Source organism: Neovison vison, chromosome 2, assembly GCF_020171115.1.
Source record: "Neovison vison isolate M4711 chromosome 2, ASM_NN_V1, whole genome shotgun sequence".
Classification (NCBI taxonomy): domain Eukaryota; kingdom Metazoa; phylum Chordata; class Mammalia; order Carnivora; family Mustelidae; genus Neogale; species Neogale vison.
This window is the reverse complement of record NC_058092.1, coordinates 155,820,704-155,841,911: the sequence shown is the minus strand read 5'-3', so window position 1 is coordinate 155,841,911 and position 21,208 is coordinate 155,820,704. Positions and strand designations below refer to the sequence as shown.

The following is a 21,208-nucleotide window of genomic DNA, read 5'->3' as shown; positions in this document are numbered from 1 at the left end:
TTTCTACTTCTTTTAGATTTTTTTTTTTTTAAGATTTTATTTGACACAGAGAGAGTCAGTGAGAGAGGGAATACAGGCAGGAGGAGTGCGAGAGGGAGAAGCAGCCTCCCTGAGCAGGAAGCCTGATGACCCTGGGACCATGTCCTGAGCCAAAGGCAGATGCTTAACCAACTGAACCACCCAGGCACCCCTCCTTACTTTAGATTTGATTTTTGTTGTTGTTTCCTAAAATGGAAGCTTAGATTATTGACTTTAATCTTTTTTTCTAATATTTGCATTCAATACTATATTTTCCCTTTAAGCAGCATCCCACACGTTTTGCTACATTGTATTTTGTTGAGACTTGTCTCCTGTCATTTAGAAGTGTGTCATTTAATCTCCATGTATTTTGGACTTCTTCAGCTATCTTTCTGTTACTGATATTTAATTCCATTGTGGTCTGAGAACATACTTGGTATTTTTAGTTTTAAAAATTTGTTGAGTTTTGTGGCCCAGAATTATTCTGTCTTGATGAGTGTTCCATATGAGCTTAAGAAGAATGTGTGTTGCACTATTACTTGGCGAAGTTGTCTGTGGACGTCTGTTGTATGGTAATTGATGGTGGTGTTGAGTGCGCCATGTCTGCACTGAATGTCCGGATTTGTCAGATCCTTGTTGCCCTGCTGTTGGATCGGCCCATTACTGATGGAGAAGTGTTGAAGTCACAAGCTGTGATAATGGATTGTTTATTTCTCCCTGCAGTTCTGTTAGGTTGTGTCTCACCTGTGTTGATCAGGCACACATACGTTAAAGGATAATTGTGTCTTCTTGGTCAGTCAATTTCTTTATCCTTATGTAATGCTGCTCTTTATGCCTGATAATTTTCCTTCTCTGAAATCTGCTTTGTCTGAAATTCATGTAGCTACTCCACTGTTCCTGTGATTACTGTTACTTTAGATTTTTTTAAATGTATCCTAGCATTTAACTTGTTGATATTTAAGTTGTTTCATTTTTCATCAAAATATAATTCACAAAGCATAATAGTTGTCATTTTAAAGTGTACTCTTCTCTGGTTTTTAGTATATTTACTGTGTGTGTGGTACATACGTCACTACTGTCTAATTCCAGAATGCTTCCATCACCCGAAAAATAAACCTCTTAGTTCTAATTCTCCCCTCCCCTTATTCCCTAGCAATCATGAATCTACTTTCTGTTTTTATGGATTTGCCTCTTCTGGAACATCTCATATTAGTGGAATCGTATAACATGTGACCTTTTGTGTCTGGCTTCCTTTAACCTGAGTAGAATGTTTTCAGACTTCACTCCATGTAACAGTTTATTCCTTTTTATGGTTGTGTAAGAGGCTCTTCCACATTTTATGTATCCATTCATCAGTTGATGGACGTTGGGTATATACTCTTGGCTGTTACCAGCAGCACTGCTGTGTACATGCATGTACAGGTTGTGGCAGGAACATCTGTTGTCGGTTCTGTCAGTGTCATACCCCTGGACGTAGAATTGCTGGGTAATTGTACGTGTAACTTCTTGAGGAGCTACCGAGCTGTTTGCTGCCTTAGCCACACTATTTTACATTCTCACTGGCAATACAGGAGGGTTCCAGCTTCTCCGCCTTCTTGCCAGCACTTTTCTTCTTTTATTTTTTCTTTTTCTTTTTCTTATTTTACCATAGTTGTCCTAGTGGGTGTGACGTGGCATCTCCATGTGCTTTTGATTCACATTTCCCCAATGACTAAGGATGTCGAACATCCCAACGTGTGTCTTGACTGTATATCACCTTTGGAGAAATGTCTATTCAAAAGTCTCTGGCTTGTTTTTAAATTAGGTTATTTGTTTTTTTGTTGTTGAGTTGTAAGAGTATGTTTGCATATTCTGGTTATTAGGTCCTTGTCAGACAAATGATTTGCAGATACTCTCTCCCATTCTGTGGGTTGTCTTTTCATGTTCTCCGTAGTGTCCTTTGACACATGGAAGTTTTTATTTTGATCAAGTTCAGCTTATCTAATATTTCTTATTGCTTTGTGTATCATGTCTAAGAAAGCTTTGCCCGATCCAAAGTCATACAGATTTTCACCTGTTTTCTCTGAGAGTGTTACAGTTTTTACTCTTACATTTAAATCTTTGATCCATTTTGAGTTATATTTTTGTGTATGTGTGAAGTTCTGTTCCAAATTCATTCTTTTGCATGTACATATTCACTTGTCCCGGTAGTAGGCACTCGAAAAGACTGTTTTTCCCCCCATTAAATGGTCTTGGCATCCTTGTGAAAAATCAGTTGACCATAAATGTATGGGTTGTAAATACTTTCTTTTTAAATACTTGGGAAATCTACACTATAAAGTAAACCATTCCTGAAGTAGTAAAACCATTCTTGGTAAGTGAAATGGGTCTGTATTATGGCACTGTGAGTTTGGGTTTGCTTTTCACAGCAAAAGCTCCCTAACCCAGTATTCACAGATGTTCTGAGTTAGTCATGTGTTATGCAACTTTTGTTTATCTGAGAACAAATACATAAATGGTAAGTTGAGTGCTAATATTACCTAATAGCATTTGTTCACTGAGGCTAAGTTATATGAGTTATTTATTTATTTATTTAAGATTTTATTTGAGAGTGAGAGAGTGCGGGAGCAGGAGGAAGGCACAGAGGGAGAAGCAGGCTCCTTGCTCAGCAGAGGACCTGATGTGGGACTCGAACCCAAGAGACTGGGATCATGACCTGAGCCAAAGGCAGATGCTTAACCAACTGAGCCACACAGGCACCCCAGTTACACAATTTAGAATGCCATCATGAAGTTCAGAACTTCAACAATGTGTAACTGAGGCAGGGAAAGTGATCGACCTAAAGGTATACAGTTGGTGAGTAGAATGGCCAGGATTATGAACCGAGACCCCCTCCCAAGACGTACTATGTAACTATGATGTAAGGTCTGAGATGGTTCAGGAAAGAAAGGTCCAGGGTAATTTGGGCTCCAGTTTAAGAAGCAGGTGGCTTGGGGCGCCTGGGTGGCTCAGTGGGTTGAGCCGCTGCCTTCGGCTCAGGTCATGATCTCAGGGTCCTGGGATCGAGTACCGCATCGGGCTCTCTGCTCGGCAGAGAGCCTGCTTCCCTCTCTCTCTCTCTCTGCCTGCCTCTCGGTCTGCTTCTGATTTCTCTCTGTCAAATAAGAAAAAAAAAAAATCTTTAAAAAAAAAAAAAGAAGCAGGTGGCTTTTAGTAGATGACTGTGAAATTACAGTTTGGTATGAAGTCCTCCTCTCCAACACTATCAGGGTCAGTCTTTGGTTGATTAACTAAGAAAGTCAGTTTAAACAACTCTTAGGGAATGGTACATGTAGTTCTTAGCATTTTATTTGGAGAAAATATATGTACATTTATTCTCCATTGAAGCAGTGCCAGGTCTTTTCTCTGGAAACTGGCCTGCTGATTAGATTTCTAAGTTGTCACGACACTTGGGTCGCTCAATAGGTTAGGCATCTTCCTTCGGTTCAGGTCATGACCTCGGGGTCCTGGGATGGAGTCCCGCCTTGGGCTCCCTGTTCAGCAGGGAATCTCTTTCTCCCATTGCCCCTTTTCCTGCTCATACTGTCTGTCTGTGTCTCAAATAAATAAAAAGAATCTTTAAAAAAAAAAAAAAAAGCTTTCTATGTTGTCTTTTTTGCATTCAGTTTCACTTTCTTTAACTGAATTGAGTGAGAATCCTGTGATCACCCCCTCCCTACCTGGTACATGGTCATCTCACCCGTACTTAACTTAGCAAAAATTTTCTTATTGATTTCTTTGTATCAGATCTTTCCAAAGTAGCTGTCTTAGTTTTCAGAATTACAGTGATTTTTTTTTGCAGTCATATTTTGTTGGTTTACATAGTGTTTAATGAAGCTATATAATGACGAATTAAGTGTAGGTGTCCTTAACTAGTTTGGGAATCATCACATTTGATTCTTGCTGACTAAACAGGTCAGTGAGTAGCAGAGTCACAGGGGAAGTAGATAGTAATTTATTGCCTCTAAGCATATAAGCCTACCAGGGCATCACAGTATTGTAAAGGGGAAACAGCATAGCTAATCCTGTGAGACCAATACTTGGAAATAGGTTATGAAAGATTTGGAACATTTGTTCAATGGGACACTCAGCATCCACATAAAATATTAATAGAAATGTATGTGTTTTACAAAAAGACATTGAAGTTATATTTTTAGATGGGAAATTTTTTTTTATAGAATGGGTTTTTATTTTTTATTTTTTTATTCTTTTTTTAAAGATTTTATTTATTTATTTGACAGAGAGAGAGAGATCACAAGGAGGCAGAGAGGGGGAGGGAAAGTAGGCTCCCCACCAAGCAGAGAGCCCGATGAAAGGCTTAATCCCAGGACCCTGAGCCAAAGGCAGAGGCTTAACCCATTGAGCCACCCAGGTGCCCCTAGATGGGAAATAGTTTAGAAGAGCATGAGTATTAAGTGTGTGTGTGTGTGTGTACACATATGTGTGTGTACACACATACATAGAGAAGGTCTGGGGTTTCCATTCAAGATGGTGGCATAGGAGGATCTTGAACTCATCTCTTCTATGAAATACACACTGAGTCTATAGCTCCATATGGAAAAATTTCCTGTGGAAAAAACCCTACAACTAGCTGAGTGACTCGTACACATTAGGTGAATAAGAAAAAAAAACCTATGTTGAAGTAAGAACCAGTCTTGCCATAAACCCCACCCCTGGTACAGCGACCTGTGATTGGGAGGGTATTCACAACCCCAGACTTCTCCCTGAGGAGCAAAGGGTTTGAGCCCCACTTCTGGCACCCCAGCTTTTAAGACCTACATCTAAGAGACAAGACCCCAAAACATCCAGCTTTGAAAGCCATCAGAGCTTGCACCCATGAGACCTACAAGGCTATAGCAAACTGAGAAACAGTTCTTAAAGCAGTCGCATAAGTAGACTGACCCACCCTGGAACTCAGCACAGAAGCAGCAGACTGAAATGCGTTCAGATTTCTGAGAAAGAGGTTCATTTGCTTATCTTAAAGCCCTCAGGGGCAGGCATGTAATTTAACATGGGTCTGGGGGCCTAGTAAGGTATTCTCCAAAGATGGAGCTGACAGGTGCCATCTTTCTGCTGTCCCTCTGCCTCGTTTCTGCTTTCTGGTATCTCCCGGAAAGGAGCTTGAATGCTCGTATGATGCCCCGAGGTTTGCAGTTGATACCCAGGGAATACCTCTGAATCACCTGGCTCTAGTGGCCAGCAAGACTCACACTCACGGTAGTGAGTATCGCAGTATTTACAACAACCAAGACTTGGAAATAACTAAAGTGTCCACCGATGGGGTGAATGGATAAAGAAAATATGTGTGTGTATACGATGGAATATTATTCAACCATAAAAAGAAGGAAGTTTTGCCATTTGGAACAACATGGATGGACCTTGAGGATATTGTGCTGAGTGAATTAAGTCAGAGAGAGAAAGACAAATACTGTATGATCTCCCTTACATGTGAAATCTAAAAAACAAAACAAAATGAAGTCATAGAGAACAGATTGGTGGTTGCCAGAGGAGATGGGGTTGTGGAGAAAATAGATGAAGGAGTCCAGTGGTATAAACTTCCAGTTAATAAGATAAGCCCTGGGGATGTAATGTACATCATGGTGACTGTAGTAAATAATACTGTGTATTATTGTATACTTATTTTATTATTTTTTATTAGAAATATAATGTATTATTAGCCCCGGGGGTACAGGTCTGTGAATTGTCAGGCTTACACACTTCCCAGCACTCACCATAGTACATACCCTCCCCAATGTCCATAACCCCATCACCCTCTCCCTACACCCCTACCCCCAGCAACCCTCAGTTTGTTTTGTGAGATTAAGAGTCTCTTATGGTTTGTCCCCCTCCAAATCCAGTCTTGTTTCATTTTTTTTCCTTCCCTACCCCCTGACGCCCCACTTTGCCTCTCAAATTCCTCATATCAGGGAGATTGTATGATAATTGTTTTTCTCTGATTGACTTATTTCACTCAGCATAATACCCTCTAGTTCTATCCACGTCGTTGCACATGGCAAGATTTCATTTTTTTGATGGCTGCATAGTATATTATTATATATTTAAAGTTGCTAAAGCTTAAGAGTTCTTAGCATAAGAAAAAAATGTGTATGTTTGGTGATGGATGTTAACTAGTCTTAGGGTGATCATTTCACAACAGAATAAAAATACGGATTTTTTATGTTGTACGCCTGAAACTAACATTTGTCCATTATATGTCAGTTTCTTTAAAAAGTAATTGATATTTTTTAAAAAATATTTTATTTATTTATTTGACAGACAGAGATTACAAGTAGGCAGAGAGGCAGGCAGAGAGAGAGACAGGGAAGCAGGCTCCCTGCTGAGCAGAGAGCCCAGTGCTGGGCTTGATCCCAGAACCCTGGGATCATGACCTGAGCTGAAGACAGAGGCCTTAACCCACTGAGCCACCCAGGCGCCCCAAAAGTAATTTATATTTTAAAGAGAAAGACTAGGGCACCTGGGTGGCTCAGTCAGTTAAGCGTCTGCCTTCGGTTGAGGTCAAGATTTCAGGGTCTTGGAATGAAGCCTGGCATCAGGCTCCCAGCTCAGCGGGGTGCCTGCTTCTTCCTCTGCCCCTCTCCCACTCATTCTCTCAGTCTTTCTCTCTCTCAAATAAATAAAAATCTTTAAAAAAAAAAAAAGAAAAAAAGGTAAAGAGAAAGACCAAAAGAAAATCTGGAAGGATGTGAATACTGAAGAACAATAAACAAACATTAACAGTGCTTAACTGCAGAGCATTAGAGAGTGGGTGATTTTTTTTTTTTTTTACTTTTATATAAGTATTTCTTTGTTGGTTGAAAGTTTGACAGTGAACACTTGTTACTTTTAAAATTAAGAAGAAAAAGCTGTTTCTATTTTGAGAAGAGCTTCTTTGAAATGTATAATTAAAAGAAATAAAATGCCTATAGGCAACAGGAGAGAATGGTCTTGGTGAGGGGCCCTCTTTCCCACAGTCTTAGAAGTGAGCAGACCCCCTGATGTCCCTGTGTGTGCTCCCCTGCAGTAATACGGCCTCTTAAATGAATAGAATGGTGTTTCTCTCTTATTCTTTCTCTGATCTTATTTTTATATGTAAAATGTGGTATCAGTGCAATCATTTTTTCTTTCTGGTTTGATTTTCAGGAAGATTTCGACGTCGATCATTTTGTGTCTGACTGTAGGAAGCGTGTCCAGCTGGAGGAACTAAGAGGAGATCTGGAACTCTACTATAAACTTCTTAAAACAGCCATGGTTGAGCTCATCAACAAGGATTACGCAGATTTTGTCAACCTTTCCACAAACTTGGTAAACCTGAAATTCGCAAGTCCTACACACACACACACACACACACACACACTTTCTCTCTCCTTCATATTTATTAAAAGGGCAGAGTTTTTAGAAACCTTTCATTACCCCACCAGAAACTTGAAGAAATTACCAATTTCATTAATAAAAGAACTAAACTTTTTGGAATACATTTTTTTGTTTGTTTTAGTTTTTATTCATTTAAGGCTGCTCTAGTTTGATTATGTTTCAAATTCATTAGTCAACAGTGAAAACTAAAGGATAATAATACCTGAGAGGTTGTTTTGTTAGTTGGTAAGTGATTACCCTGAAGTCTTCCTTGATTTAGACTAATTTGTAGGAGTAAATGTCCACCACTCTTACAATGTTTAATTTACTCCCAGGTATATCTGTTAGCCAGAGCTAGGTTGAGGGAACATTGGCCAATATTGGTGTTTAAAAAGTTTGGTTTTATAAAAATATAAGAATGATTTGCAGTGAGCTTATCAGTTGTTTGTAAAAGCTGTTTAGAAATGTTGAATTTTGTTACTTGGCAGAAAAGTCTCCTTGTTGATGTTTCATTTTGTTTTAAATCTGTTTGTCCAGAGAAGCACAGAAAATTGCAGCTCCATGGGAATTTCAAGAAGCATTAAAATTAATGATGCACATTTGCTTTTGGGAAATATACCACTAAGATAAATGTCCCAATAGGATTAGAAACCTAGAAAATTTTACTTCTGTTTAATTTCTATTTTTCTCAAGGGTTATAAAAATGTTTACGAGAGATGTAGCCCATCAGAAATTCACATCAGCTGGCTGAGTATCATCAATTACAGACAGAGAACTGTTCACCTTCTGTGAAAATTTTTCACATTCATTTAAAATGTCATCTATAGGCAAATTGTTTCTAAGGAAACTTTCGTTTCTCATGACTTCCCTTATTTTTATAGTTTCATGTATTTCAACAGATTTTTTCATATTCTATGAGCAACATTAATGGCCAAATAATACTTCTGTTGTTTAGCTAGTTACATAGCAAAATATGGTTGTGCCAAAAAAATAACTTAAATCGGGTACTGCTTTGATTATTAAATAGATACGTCACTATTACTCCTTATTGTGATGTGTTTGTGCCAACCTGGTTTTGCCTTTAGGTTGGCATGGACAAAGCCCTCAATCAGCTTTCTGTGCCTTTGGGACAGTTACGAGAAGAAGTTCTGGTAAGTCCCCAGTTAATGAAAACAGTCTACTGTGATGCATGTTGTCCTCGTTGGCTTTTCTCTAAGAATTCTTTTCATCTGTTAGGTTGGTGGTACTGGTGGTTGTATTTAATGGTTCATGATTATAATATTCACCTTCAGAAGAGTTGTAAATGATTTTGTTTTTGCATATGCTAAAAACCTAAAAAAACATGTTCGATTTGAAGAAGACATCTTCTCAGAGTAGACAGCCTTAAAATGTCAGGGGAGAGGAAGCATATTTCCAAATTCAACTTATTAATGCCACTTTGGTCATATGTAAGTGGTTTCCAATTTATGAATGACTTGTATTTTAACAGTTTATAATCTTGTAAATATCCCCCCCACCCCCCCACCCTCCACGTAATTTATGTGTGGTTAGGTTCCTGGGCTGATCTACAAAAGCTATGTAATCCCTAAGGGAACTGAAGGATAATATAAATAAAATGTAATACTTAATAAATGTTACATTTGAATGTTCTCTCAGAAAAATCTCTGTTGTGGGAATGGGACTCCCCACCTCTAAGCCATTGGGAATAGGAGCTCCACCTGGGTGAACAGTGGAGGGGGGAGTTGTGGCATCACTTCCAACAGAAAACTGTGCTGCCCTGTCTTCCCCAATCCCCCCCCCACCCGGTCTGTGTCTGGTGCCCTGACTTCCGGCCTCCATTGGTTCTGACGCCCTGTCGTAAACTTGTAAACGACACCATCCTTCCTTGTGTGTCTCCTCTAGCTTGAGTGGCCTCGTGCATCCCTCCACTAAGACAGTGCCTGCATCCTAGAGAGGATATAAGGAGAACATAATTTAAGGGAAGACACAGTGCATGGTTAGAGCCAAGAAAAATGCAGAGTAGCAGAAATGTCAGTACTGAGAAGCCTAGGGGAGGGGCAGGGAGGAAAGAGTTCGTGAAAGAGGTAAAAATCTTGAGTTGTGCCTTGAGCTAGCCAATACTTTCCATGGTTTATGTCTCATTTGAATTTTACAAAATCTTGTTAAAGGTACTTTTCCTTTGGAATGGAAGGGATTTTCGTGGTCTGCTGTTGGATTCCACACCAGCCGCTGTGTGGCTCTCCCGCCACCTCCTTGGTGTGCCTCTTCCTCCCGGGGCCTCATAGTGGTGTTGTTTCCCGAGCCTAGCCTTCCTTTGGCCTCCCACTCTTCTCTCGAACCCCCTCCCTGGAGGCAGGTTTGCTCTACTCGCACAGGCTCCCGTCCCACCTCACCCCCTGTAGCACCGTATCCCCTCCCTTTTACATGGCCCTTCTTTATAGCCACTTACGCCCACTTTGGTCCTGCTCAGCCACAGGCCTGACCTGCCTTTCTGGTCCCAACTCTGAAGCTGTTCTGTGAGATTCTCAGACCACTGAGGGATACGACTATTTCTGTCTTCATTGTATCCCCGTGGGCTGCCACAATGCTGACTTCCAGGAGGTGTTTCATAATGTTGATGGAGTGAATTAGTTCACCTTCCTGTGGACTTTTTGTGATTGCCTACTTTAATCTAGTTGTTTCTGTTAACCTTTGTTTTGGCCCTAATTCCTAATTATTTCTTTATTCATTAGCTTCTGGACATGTTTCTCCACCTCTGCAGAGGCTCTGCCTTTTTCTGGTCTTCTGTTCTTCATTCTTGATTCCTGGTATTTCCATACCCACATTTCATCATCATGCATCAGTGCTTTGACATTCTCTCGTTCTCCAAATTGTGCAGAATCTAAAGACCTCATCTCAGTGAAGTTGGCCCTCCCTTCCTATTTCTGCTTCTCTTCAGAAGGAAGCCTGCAGTGCACACGGCTGTGTGCCTGTCTGATCCTGACCCTGAGTGTGTCTGCACTTACATCTTCTCCCCATCCCCTCCCCACCTCGGCAGCTGTGTACACATAGCTTTCAGAGTCCGATTCGAGCCCCATCGCATTTCCAGACTCTCCTGTACTTTGCTTCAGATTATCTGTTCTCCGTTCTAAGCCCCTCCATCCCCATAACTTTCACTGTATATGTGTCATTCTTCTGGCCATGTGACCCTGCCTTTGTGTCATTTTGTTCCCAGATCCTGAGTCCCCTCAACAGTAATTGTGTCTGGTATATCGTGTTTTTGTCAATATCTGCATAGTACTAGTGCATAGGTATTAAGTTCTGTGGAATTGAATGAGATGTAGGAACTTGATAATGTGACAAAACAATGTCTGTAATACGTTTCTTTATTATTCTTTTAAAGAGTCTCAGGTCATCTGTCAGTGAAGGAATTCGGGCAGTAGATGAACGAATGTGTAAACAAGAGGACATAAGGAAGAAAAAGGTACCCTCCAGTAGATTTCTTGTGCTGCATGCCAGTTAAAGCCCTTTCCTCTGTCTCCGCGTACTTGTCAGCACTATTCAGCTTTTTTTGAAAGCTCTCATGCAAGTGCATTTTACGCATTATGTCACGTTATCTACCTGAAATAATGAGACAGAATTTTAGAGGTACCCACATGATCTCAAGATCACTCACTTTTTCCAGAACAAGAAACAGTGATAACTGTTGTCGGTGCAGCACTTGACAGTTAATGACTGTATAAATTTTCAGCAGCCCTGTAATGAAAATAGGCCTATATTAGAGACTAGGGGAGAAGTGGACTTTCCAAAGCAAACTCAGGATTCTGCCACAGGTTTGTTGTTATTTTCTGATTCTGAGTTCTTTATGTTCTGGTGTTCACTTTAATTTTTTCGATTCCCAGTAGTTAGCATGCGGTGTTGGCTTACTTTCAGGTGTCTGAGACAGGCAACGACCCTGTACATCCGAGGGCTCACCCCGGGAGTGCACCTCTTAGTGCTATCTCCAGTTTCAAGTGTCCCCGATGTCATTCATGATCCATAACGTTGTAGGGGCACAGCGGGCATTAGGAGTCTGGGGTTCTGACTCTCGCCTGCTGCTCTGTACAATGTTTTCTATGTGTATTAGAATATTTGTTAAAATCTCAGTGGGGAGAAGCTTGTTTGAGGGACCTTCTGTTTAATTCGCCTTTGGATCTCCTCACAGCTTTTGTCCAAAGAATGCTTGTCGTGCGCTTCCAGACAAAACAGTAAGCTTTGTGAGAGCAGGGTGTTTTTCTTGCTTTATTTTCTTGTGTCCCCCTCCTCCCCCACCCCCATCAGAATGAATGTTGAGCTCCCAGGAGTGTTCAGTAACTATTTATTGAATGGATGACTTTGTATTTTTTTGTTCTTTAAGGATGAGAGTTTTCATAATGTCCCTCAACCTCTTTGATAATATTTGTAGTGTAAAAGGTCTTTAATGATTTGGTGCTTGGGCATATAGGTATATGCACATGTAAACTGAGAGGGTCAGTATGATCGGAAGCCAAAGTTAAATCATGAATAAAGGGCCATAAGAAAACAAATGGAGGGGCACCTGGTGGCTCAGTTGGTTAAACGTCTGACTCTTGATTTTGGCTCAGATCATGATCTCAGGGTCATGATACTGAGCCCTGCATTGAGCTCTGTGCTCAGCAGGATGTCTGCTCGAGATTCTCTCTCTCCCTCTGCCCCTTCCCTGCATGCACACATGCAGTCTCTCTCTTTATCTCTCAAATAAATCAATCTTTTTTAAAAAATAGGAAAGAAATGCCCATAGAAAAAGGATGGGGAAAAGAAGAAATAAGAATATAGAATATGAGAAAGCAAAGTCTAGGGTTTTTTTTTTTTTTCTATAAACTTGCAATAGAATATTGAAGTATGCTTATTCTAGAACTAAGATTTGCATTCTTGAGAATTCTGTGTTTCATGGAAATACTCAAAATATAGCATGCCCTATATATTTGAAGTTGACTTTTGATCTTATATTTTCCTGCATTTAGCATGGGAAATAAAGATGATTAAAAGTAAAGATGGTGACTTTTTTTGTTTGCTTAATTTTTATTTTTATAGATGTGTGTGTTGAGGCTTATACAAGTTATTCGATCAGTTGAAAAGATTGAAAAAATCTTAAATTCACAAAGTTCTAAAGAAACCTCTGCACTAGAAGCAAGCAGGTAAGCATTTTTTTTTCTTTAACTAATAAGCACATAAATTAATACTTCACATCCAGCCTAATTAGGCGGGGAGGGCTTAGTTAGAATTCATTTCTGAACAAGAAGAAAATCCAGGTTTGTGGCTAGAATGTAGCTCAAGGAGGGTGGAGAGCAGTCTATAACACGTTCTATAAACCCTTTGGTTATAGACCACAGTTCCAACACGTCAGTATGCTTCCAGTGGAAAAGTTTTATATTTGGAATCACCTTCCCTGAGGACTAGCAAAATCCTGTTGATCTTTAAGACATACCTACCATTCATCTTGGTTTTTTTCCATCTCATTTTTTTCTTAGACATGCCCAGAGTATTACCATTGATGTATTTTGCACCAGCATTATATTATTATGAAACAATGTGGGATACAGCCAGTTGAAATTTACAAACAGGAAAGAAAAAGCTTATGAAATAGGAAAAAGATGATGGCTCTCTTTGTTATACTGTGATTGACTTGTTCCCTTCCTGGTGTGAATTTTCAATCAGCCAGGGTGGATGAGTGACTCAGAAAATGAGTAGTTAGGTCCTGTCAGCACCGTGAGACGCACAGTGGTGCAGTGGGAGGAGCCCGGGCTGGTCCTGCACATAACAGCTGGGCCACCCATGTCAAGGTCGCCTGGTGCTTTGCATGCTCTGTCGTGTGAGGCTAACAGTCCCTCCTCCTGCAGGCGGAGTTAGGTTTCTAAATTTTAGGAATTAAGGTTTTAGATTTGGAAGGAACTTCAGAGACCATATGCTCCACGTCTCATGATGGAGATTAAGAACGGACATATCCCGAAGGAAGCGATTCTCTGGTCCAGGGTCTCTGCCCCCTTTCACATTAAGGCGTTCAACTAAGTGGTCAGCCCCCACTGTGCTTGTGTCTCTAGCCCGTTGCACTCGTGCTTCTGCCTCCGTTCTTCTGCACTTAGCAGACACTCAGTGCGCGGCCCTTCTGTGGCCCATGTGTCTCCAGCGGCTCCACTTCCCTGCAGCCCTTGGCAGCACCTGCAGCCCCTCCGGCCATGTCCACGTTCGGCCCCTGGGGAGCTGGCCCTCCAGTGTTCTTCCCATCTTTGCCGTTGCCGCTGCGCTCCTCGGATAGAAACACCTCATTGAGCTCTGTGTCTACAATCCTGTCCCTTTGCAACACTGTCCTTGATAAACAGACATTGTGCGCTTTCTTGCTCAGAATTACATTGGAGGACTTTTTTTCTCGAGAAGCGCTGCTCTGAGCTCTAGAGTCAGGAAAGCCAGAGCAGCGTCGGCGCACGGTAAATCCATCATGCTCGCCAGGCCCAGAAACGCCGATATAAGGATAAATAGGAAATGCGCACAGGATCAGTCAGTAGAGGTTGGGATTAGGCTTCAGCGTTGGTCATACCGAGCACTTGCCTTCCCTCCACACTAGTTCTGATGCTCCGGGACTGGGCACACCGTGGCGGGTCTCCAGACATTTTGGGTTTCCTTAGAGTGTGTTTCCTTACTACCTGACTGCCTCAGGTAGTCAGATGTGGGATGCCTCAGATGTGGGATGCCTCATAGAGCCCACCAGGTGCTTCAGGGCCTTTATTGTTTTTTCTTTTTTTTTCTTTCACTGTTCGGCTTCCTTTTGAATGGGGTTGATGCTTTCTAATGTGGGGGGCAGGAGGGAAGTGTATCCAGTCCACTTGATGGCAGATGCACTGTGAGTGATTTCTCACCAGCTCCCGGAGCACCGAGCTTGCTCTTTCCGCCGTTGGGTAAACGTAAACTTGGAGTCCACTGCTCTGAGGGATTTCCCGGGTTGCTGCTAGGCGGCCAGTTTTAGCTGATTGAGGAGATAGCAGTAGTTAGTACTGGGGAGGTACTGGGGAGGGAGAATGAGGCAGGCAGAGAAGAAGAGGGGGATTCAGGTATGAACGGTAGGAGAGGGCAAAAGAGAGGAGGGGGTTAGAGAATGGGAGAAGAAAGGAGAAGAAGGTCACGAATGGGAGAGCCCGAGGAACGTGGTGGAAACATGCAGTTGTACCCACACTGACCTAAAATAGCTCCATCCCCTTGCCTGGGCCCTGTGGCCCGGGCCAGGCTGCGTCGGTGGCTTCTACGACCTCCCCGCTCCTCACCCCCTGCACCTGGGGCCTGCTGCACAGACAGTTTTTCCTGAAAATTGATGGCATGCAGGTGCAGGTGCCTGAGCGCTGTAAGGCATGGGGGGCCGTGGGGGGCGGGGCGGGTTGTGGCTGGGAACACACTGTAAAGAAAGAGCACAGGGGGCACCAAAGTCAGAATTGCTGACCAGGTGATGTGGTCGCTCAGAAATTAACTTTGGGAATTACACTTCTCTAATTGTCTCTACTAGCCCTCTCTGGACTGGACAGATTTTGGAGAGAATTGCCACAGAATTTAACCAGTTACAGTTTCATGCTGTTCAGAGCAAAGGCATGCCTCTTCTGGACAAAGTAAGACCAGTAAGTGTTGGTTTCGATTTTCAATTTGCTGTTTGCGAATTTCCTGGATGATTTTGGTTTGACCTAGCATTGCCCCTGATAATTGCTACTCTACAGGATTTTGAAGCTAGCTTTGAATTTTTTCTTTCAGTGTCTGCTGCTTGGGACCCTGCTTCCATTGTGTCACACTAGATAGATTTTGTGTAAAGACACGAGCGTAGTCTCCAAACTATGCAAGTAAAATTAATTCTGAATTTCATGTAACTTGACACATCATATGATGTAGTCAGAGTTCATTTATCCAAAGCCCTTGACCGGGTTTAAATGCACGCTTGTCTGACTTACTCCATAGCTTAAGAGGCAGATAACTTTTTGTCGTTCAGTAATTGTCTAAACTTCCCTTTGATGAAGCCGACTTACTTTCAAAGAAATCACAGGGAGGGGACGCCTTGGTGGCTCAGTAGGTTAAGTCACTGCCTTGGCTTAGGTCATGATCCCAGGGTCCTGGGATTTAGTCCCACCTTCGGCTCCTTGCTTGGCAGGAAGCCTGCTTCTCTCTCTGCCTGTGCCTGCTTGTGTGCTTGTGCTCTCTCTCTTGACAAATAAATAAATAAAAATCTTAAAAAAAAAAAAAAAGAAAGAAAGAAAGAAGTCATGGGGAGAAGAGATTCATTGTTATTCTCTAGGAAATGTTGGGATTTTGATCTTACATATATTCTGGTAGAATTAGAGGCTCACTTTATATATATAACACACATATATATATAAATTATACATGTATTTTTGAGTTTTTAGAAACTGTTGTGCCTGGACCTTCTTTCCTGGTCTCTCTGTTCTTGCAGCGTATAGCCGGCATTACAGCCATGCTGCAGCAGTCCCTGGAAGGCCTGCTGCTAGAAGGGCTTCAGACTTCCAATGTGGACATTATACGGCACTGCCTACGGACCTATGCTACAATTGACAAGACACGGGACGCAGAGGCATTAGTCGGTCAAGTACTGGTGAAACCGTACATGGATGAGGTTTGTGCCCCCATGCATCTCATTCTGCAAACACAGAGCATCTACTCTGGCTTTGATTCTTGACTGGGTGTGAGAGAGCTCAGGGCTCTTCCTTGAAGATCCTCCTAGTTCCTGCTCTTCTGATTGTAAGAAAGGGTTGGTCCCGGTTGGTGCCCGTCAGCATGGCAGGAATCCGGCATGCGCTCTGATCTCTTCCAGTGATGCCATAGCTCAGGGATCATCTTAATTTAGTAGGGGTGAGGGACTTGCCTAGGAAGAAGGTATGGATCAGAACATTTTCAGGTCAATTTCAATTTCCGTAAGTTATGCTTTAATGAAGTTGCCGAAAAGCGTGACCCCACCAAGGCGCCCGTGCCCGCTGGAGGAGCTGGAAGACAGCTCTGTGCACAGGGAAAGTCCGTGAGAGGAGGCGTCTTCGCAGAATTGATGTGGCCTAAGTCTTAAAGACCATGGGGGAGTTTGCTGGGCCAGGAAGGTGGGAGGGAGGGAATATTCAAAGATAAAGGGCTTTTATGGGAGAGTTAGCGGGGTAATACCTTAAGTCCGGAACTTGGTTACCCAGTGTCCTTGACCTATGAGGATACAGTTAAATACAGGGACTCAGTGTATCCTGCCTCTGAGTGGCCGGAGTATGGGCTGCGCCGTGTGAGGCTGCCAGCACTCAGCAGTTTCCCGCTTAGAGAGCGTCGGATTCTTCTGGTTCAGGCTGATAGAAGTCATGAAGCCAGTCTCAGCCTTTGAGGGCTTTCTTCCAGTCACCTGGCAGTGCGAGTGTTCTTTCTGTCCAGTAAGTATAAAGCTACCCACCATGACTTCAGGATGAAAGGCTCCCATTGATAGAAGTGAAATTGAAGGATTAATTTCAGTAATCTTCTCAGCTTCATTAGGACTACTAAAAGTAAATGATCTGTCAGTTCTTTGTATGTATCCAGTTATAGTTCATAGCTCTCTTTGTGGGGGTGAAAAAGATCACGTTATTCTTTGTCACTAAATGAATATATTTTAGTTATTTAATTATGCCCTTTTCATTGAACTGAATCTAATATGCTAAATTAGGGAAGTACTTTACGTTTCCATGTCGTTAAATGAACTGTGGCCACGTTTGTATTTTAAGTTTGTATGCTTGTCATTCACCTCCTGCAACTCAGTCTCACCACAGAATAAAATACTAAAGCAAAAATAAAATACTAAAGCAAAATAAGATGTGTTTTCTTCCATCGCTTTCCGTCTCAGCCCTTTCCCTGTTCTGGAGACGGTAGAGGACAAGGCCAGGGTGAAGATGGTACAGAGCTGTTGTCCAGAGATACAGTATTTTGCTTTTAAGCTCAGAAGGGAAGCAGATGAGTGTGTGTGATGTTTTAGCTTCAGGCCAGTTTCTGTCCCCCAGCCTCTGTGTCCCCCAGGGTTGGAACAGTGTTCCCAAATCCCGGGACCTAGATTTTCGTGCTGCTGTTACTTACCTCCTGTTTAGAAAGCATGTTGAGTGGGGAGGAGGAAGGAAGAAGTGCATTTTTAAGGTTTACTCAATTCTTTTCTCTGTAGTGTATAGTTCATACTTCTCTTTTAGGTGCTTTAAAAAAAAAAAAAAAACACTCTTCCTTCCGCTAGGTGATCGTAGAGCAGATCGTTGAGTCTCATCCGGACGGCCTGCAGATCATGTATGCTAAGCTCCTGGAGTTCGTTCCTCACCACTGCTGCCTTCTTCGAGAGGTCACAGGAGGAGCCATCTCAAGGTGACGTAAACTGCTGTGTATGGGCCTGAGCTCAGTTTAGTGACCACCTGTCACCTCCTCATGGGCCACTGATCCCTGGCTGTCCTGTCTGACCCGGGAACATGTGCACTTCCCTATTTGTTACCAGTGCTGTGAGGCAGGTGTCACTCGCCTGGGTTTACAGGGAAGGGAATGAAGAGTGGGGAGAATCTCAACGGTGACATTTGTGTGACTCCAGAGCCTCTGCTTTTCTCTTGTCTATACTTTCTCCTTAACCAGGTTCAAAATCAAAATTGGTTTCTTTCCATTATTGTGATGTCATCATCTGTCTAGAAATACCAATTCAGTTTAATTCAACACGTTTTATACTGATGGCGATTAAAGTCATGTTCGGTTTTCCCTCCCTCTTTTATTTCATTTCCATGGCTTTCCAGTTCTGTTACATGAATATCCCATTACCTTCCACCATCTCCGTCATCCCAGTCCAGACCTTTGTCGCCTTTTGTCTAGGGTAGCGGGCTCTCCCCACCTGGTCTCCCGGCTCCACCTGTCCCTCTTCATTGTGGCCTGCAGCTGTCCCACCTGCCCAGAGCTCTGCGGCCTTCCTGAGTCACTTGTGGCTTCTCATCGCCCAGAGGAGCATCCAGTCTTCCTGGCACAAACTGTGAGGCCCTTGGTGCTTCAGTCCTAGTGGTTCTCCACTGTAGAGCTTTCTACTGTGGAACTTTCCCCCATACCATTATGGTTCCTGGCCCGCCAGGAGCACTTGACCTTCCCTAACACACCTGGTACAGAAGATCCCTGACTTCACATTGGTTCAGTTTATGGCTTTTTTGACTTTTTATAATAGTGCAGAAGTGATATGCGTTTAGTTTGGATCTTTTCCCGGACTGGCGATCTACAGTAGGATCCTCTTTTGTAATGCTGGGCAGGGGCAGCGAGCACAGCCCCCAGGCAAACCAAGTGATCACGAGGGTCAGCAACCAACACACTTGAACTGTCCTGTTCTGGCTTTCAGTGCAGTGTTCAGTAAATTACGTGAGATACCAGACACTTTATTGTGAAATAGGCTTTGTGTTAGAGGATTTTGCCCAACTGTGCAATACTCTAAGTGTTCTCAGCACAGGCAGGGCTGAGCTCTGATGTTCAGTCACTTTTTCAACTAAAGAGATTTCCAGATGAACAATTGGTTTATTAGGAGCTGAGGCCGTCATAAGCCAAGGAACATCTATCTGTACCGTGCGCTTCTGTGTTTTCCCTCATTGCTTCCTGACTGTCTCATTCCCTTTGTCTTTCTGTTGACCTGTCACTCCACATGAAGCTCCAGTCAAATACAACTTCTTTTTTTTTTGTTAGATTATTTATTTATTTACTTATTAGAGAAATCATAAGCAGAGGGGGAGGCAAAGAGAGAAGCAGGCTCCCCACTGAGCGGGGAGCCCGATGTGGGACTCAATCCCAGGACCCTGAGATCATGACCTGAGCCAAAGGCAGAGGCTTAACCAACTGAGCCACCCAAGTGTGCCTGAGATACCACTTCTTTCAAGAGACCATCTTTTATCCCATTTTTCAGCATTAGGCACATCCTCTGGATTCCATTTGGCTTTTAATCTGTTGAGAACTGATGTCCGTAGGCTTAGCACGTGCTCCCTTCCATGCTGCCCGTGCCTTCCTGCCCACACCTGGCACAGCATCTTAAAGATAAAACTACCCTGTGTCTGTAAAATGAAAGAATGAATCTGTAGGCTAAGGAGGTCCCTAATCTTTATGAAGTAAGCAAGCAATGTAGTTGGTCTTGAATTTGTGTTCTGTGGGAAGAAAAACCTGGAGTAATAAATACGCCACTTGACCATTGAAATACCCTGTTTTCACTACATGAATTTAGAGAAAGCCTGGTTTTGCCACTTGCAGTTAGTAGTCATGAAGATTTAGCTGGATTTGGATTTCACATTAAGAATTTAGAAGTCATGATGTAGAGATGCCTGGGTGGTTGGCGGTTGAGCTCTGCCTTTCTGCTCATGTCATGGGATCGAGCCCCATGTTGGCTCCCTCTGCCCTCTGCCCTCTGCCCTGACCCCCTGGCTTGTGCTGTCTTGCTCTCAAATAAAATTTAAAAAGAAGAAGAAGAAGAAAAGTCATGATGTAAAACTAAAGAAGCCACAGTTAGGAAACAGCCAGCCAGTCATTAGATTTGACAAGGCTAGTCTTGGTCCTGAAATATCAAGTTTCAAAACTTTGCAAGTTCTCCCACCATTTTCAGTGTGGCCGAATTCACGGAGAAGCCTCAGAAATTTGGGGAATCTATGTTTTTTATTTAAAGATTTTATTTACTTATTTATGTAAGAGGGAGGAGGGGAGAGAGATAGAGAAAAAACACATGAGCCCAGGAGGAGCAGAGGAAGAGGAAGAAGCAGACTCCTCCCTGAGTGGGAGCCCAGTGCAGGGCTTGGTCCCGGGACCCGATATCATGACCCAAGGGAAGGCAGATGCTTAACCGACTGAGCCACCCAGGTGTCCCATTCAGGAATCTAAATTGTACCTCAGTAGGTCGTCATTTGTCTCAAGCATCCTGATTGTGCTGCCCCTGATCCCCCTTGCTTAGCTCCTGCCTCCAGGTTTCCACACACTCGGCTCAGCGCTTTCCTTGTCTGTCCTTCACTTGTTCCATGTGTCGCATCTGCACGTGCCCTTTATAATCTGGCAGCACCGGCGGCATGTGGGATTTATCTTCCGAGGAATAAGGATTCACTTTCCTCATTTGCCATCTGTTTCAGCTGTTAATCTTGAGGATGTAAATTTTCTCTTGGGGGCTTTAAGTATATATTTACCTTGAGGATGTGGAGATCTTGTTATTTAATGTCGCTTATACTCTGTGCATCTGTAGTTTTAAAACCCTTAATGTTATTCTTAATTTTTTGCCATCCCCAGCCCTCCTTTTTTTTTTCCCCCCCTCCCCAACCCTCCTCCAACCCACCGGTGATTTCTTATCAATACCAAACTATAGTAAGATTATTTGGTATCCCTTTCTGGAAGTGAAGCGTAGCTTCCGTTATAACCTGTGTGTCCTGATAATTTTTGCTAAGCAGGAAGATTATGAAAGCATTTTTCTGTTGATTTTTAATGCCAGCATAGTAAAATCCCAATTTGCTATCGCAGCTTAGCTACAGAACTCCCACTTTTACTTAAATAAGAACGTGTACTGTATTGCCGACCATTGTTCAAGAAAATTTTCTTAAAAGTAGAGCATGTGACACAGTATACAACAGTCGGAGCGGGTGGTCATCGCGGTGGTATTTGCCTCAAACATATTTATGTGTCTTTAAATTCAGGAGAAACTTAAGGAATCTGCCGTATTTACTTATGTATGAAACCATTGCTAACATAGCACTTACTGTACGCAGGCCCCAGCCTAAATGCTTGGTAGATGTTAACCCGTAGGATGATCCTGTGACCCGTATCCTGTCATGTCCAT

The 21,208-nt window shown here is 42.6% G+C and overlaps 1 protein-coding gene across 3 annotated transcripts in view; it reads left to right on the top strand.

The window, feature by feature from the left end:
• COG2 (component of oligomeric golgi complex 2) overlaps nt 1–21,208 on the top strand; it is a 53,771-nt gene that overhangs the window by 12,531 nt on the left and 20,032 nt on the right. For all 3 annotated transcript variants that reach the window (XM_044239384.1, XM_044239386.1, XM_044239385.1), the window contains exons 2-8: nt 7,177–7,338; nt 8,472–8,537; nt 10,769–10,849; nt 12,457–12,560; nt 14,915–15,023; nt 15,845–16,024; nt 17,633–17,757. In XM_044239384.1, the coding sequence (XP_044095319.1) occupies nt 7,177–7,338; nt 8,472–8,537; nt 10,769–10,849; nt 12,457–12,560; nt 14,915–15,023; nt 15,845–16,024; nt 17,633–17,757 (827 nt within the window). The remainder of the gene's footprint in view (nt 1–7,176; nt 7,339–8,471; nt 8,538–10,768; nt 10,850–12,456; nt 12,561–14,914; nt 15,024–15,844; nt 16,025–17,632; nt 17,758–21,208) is intronic.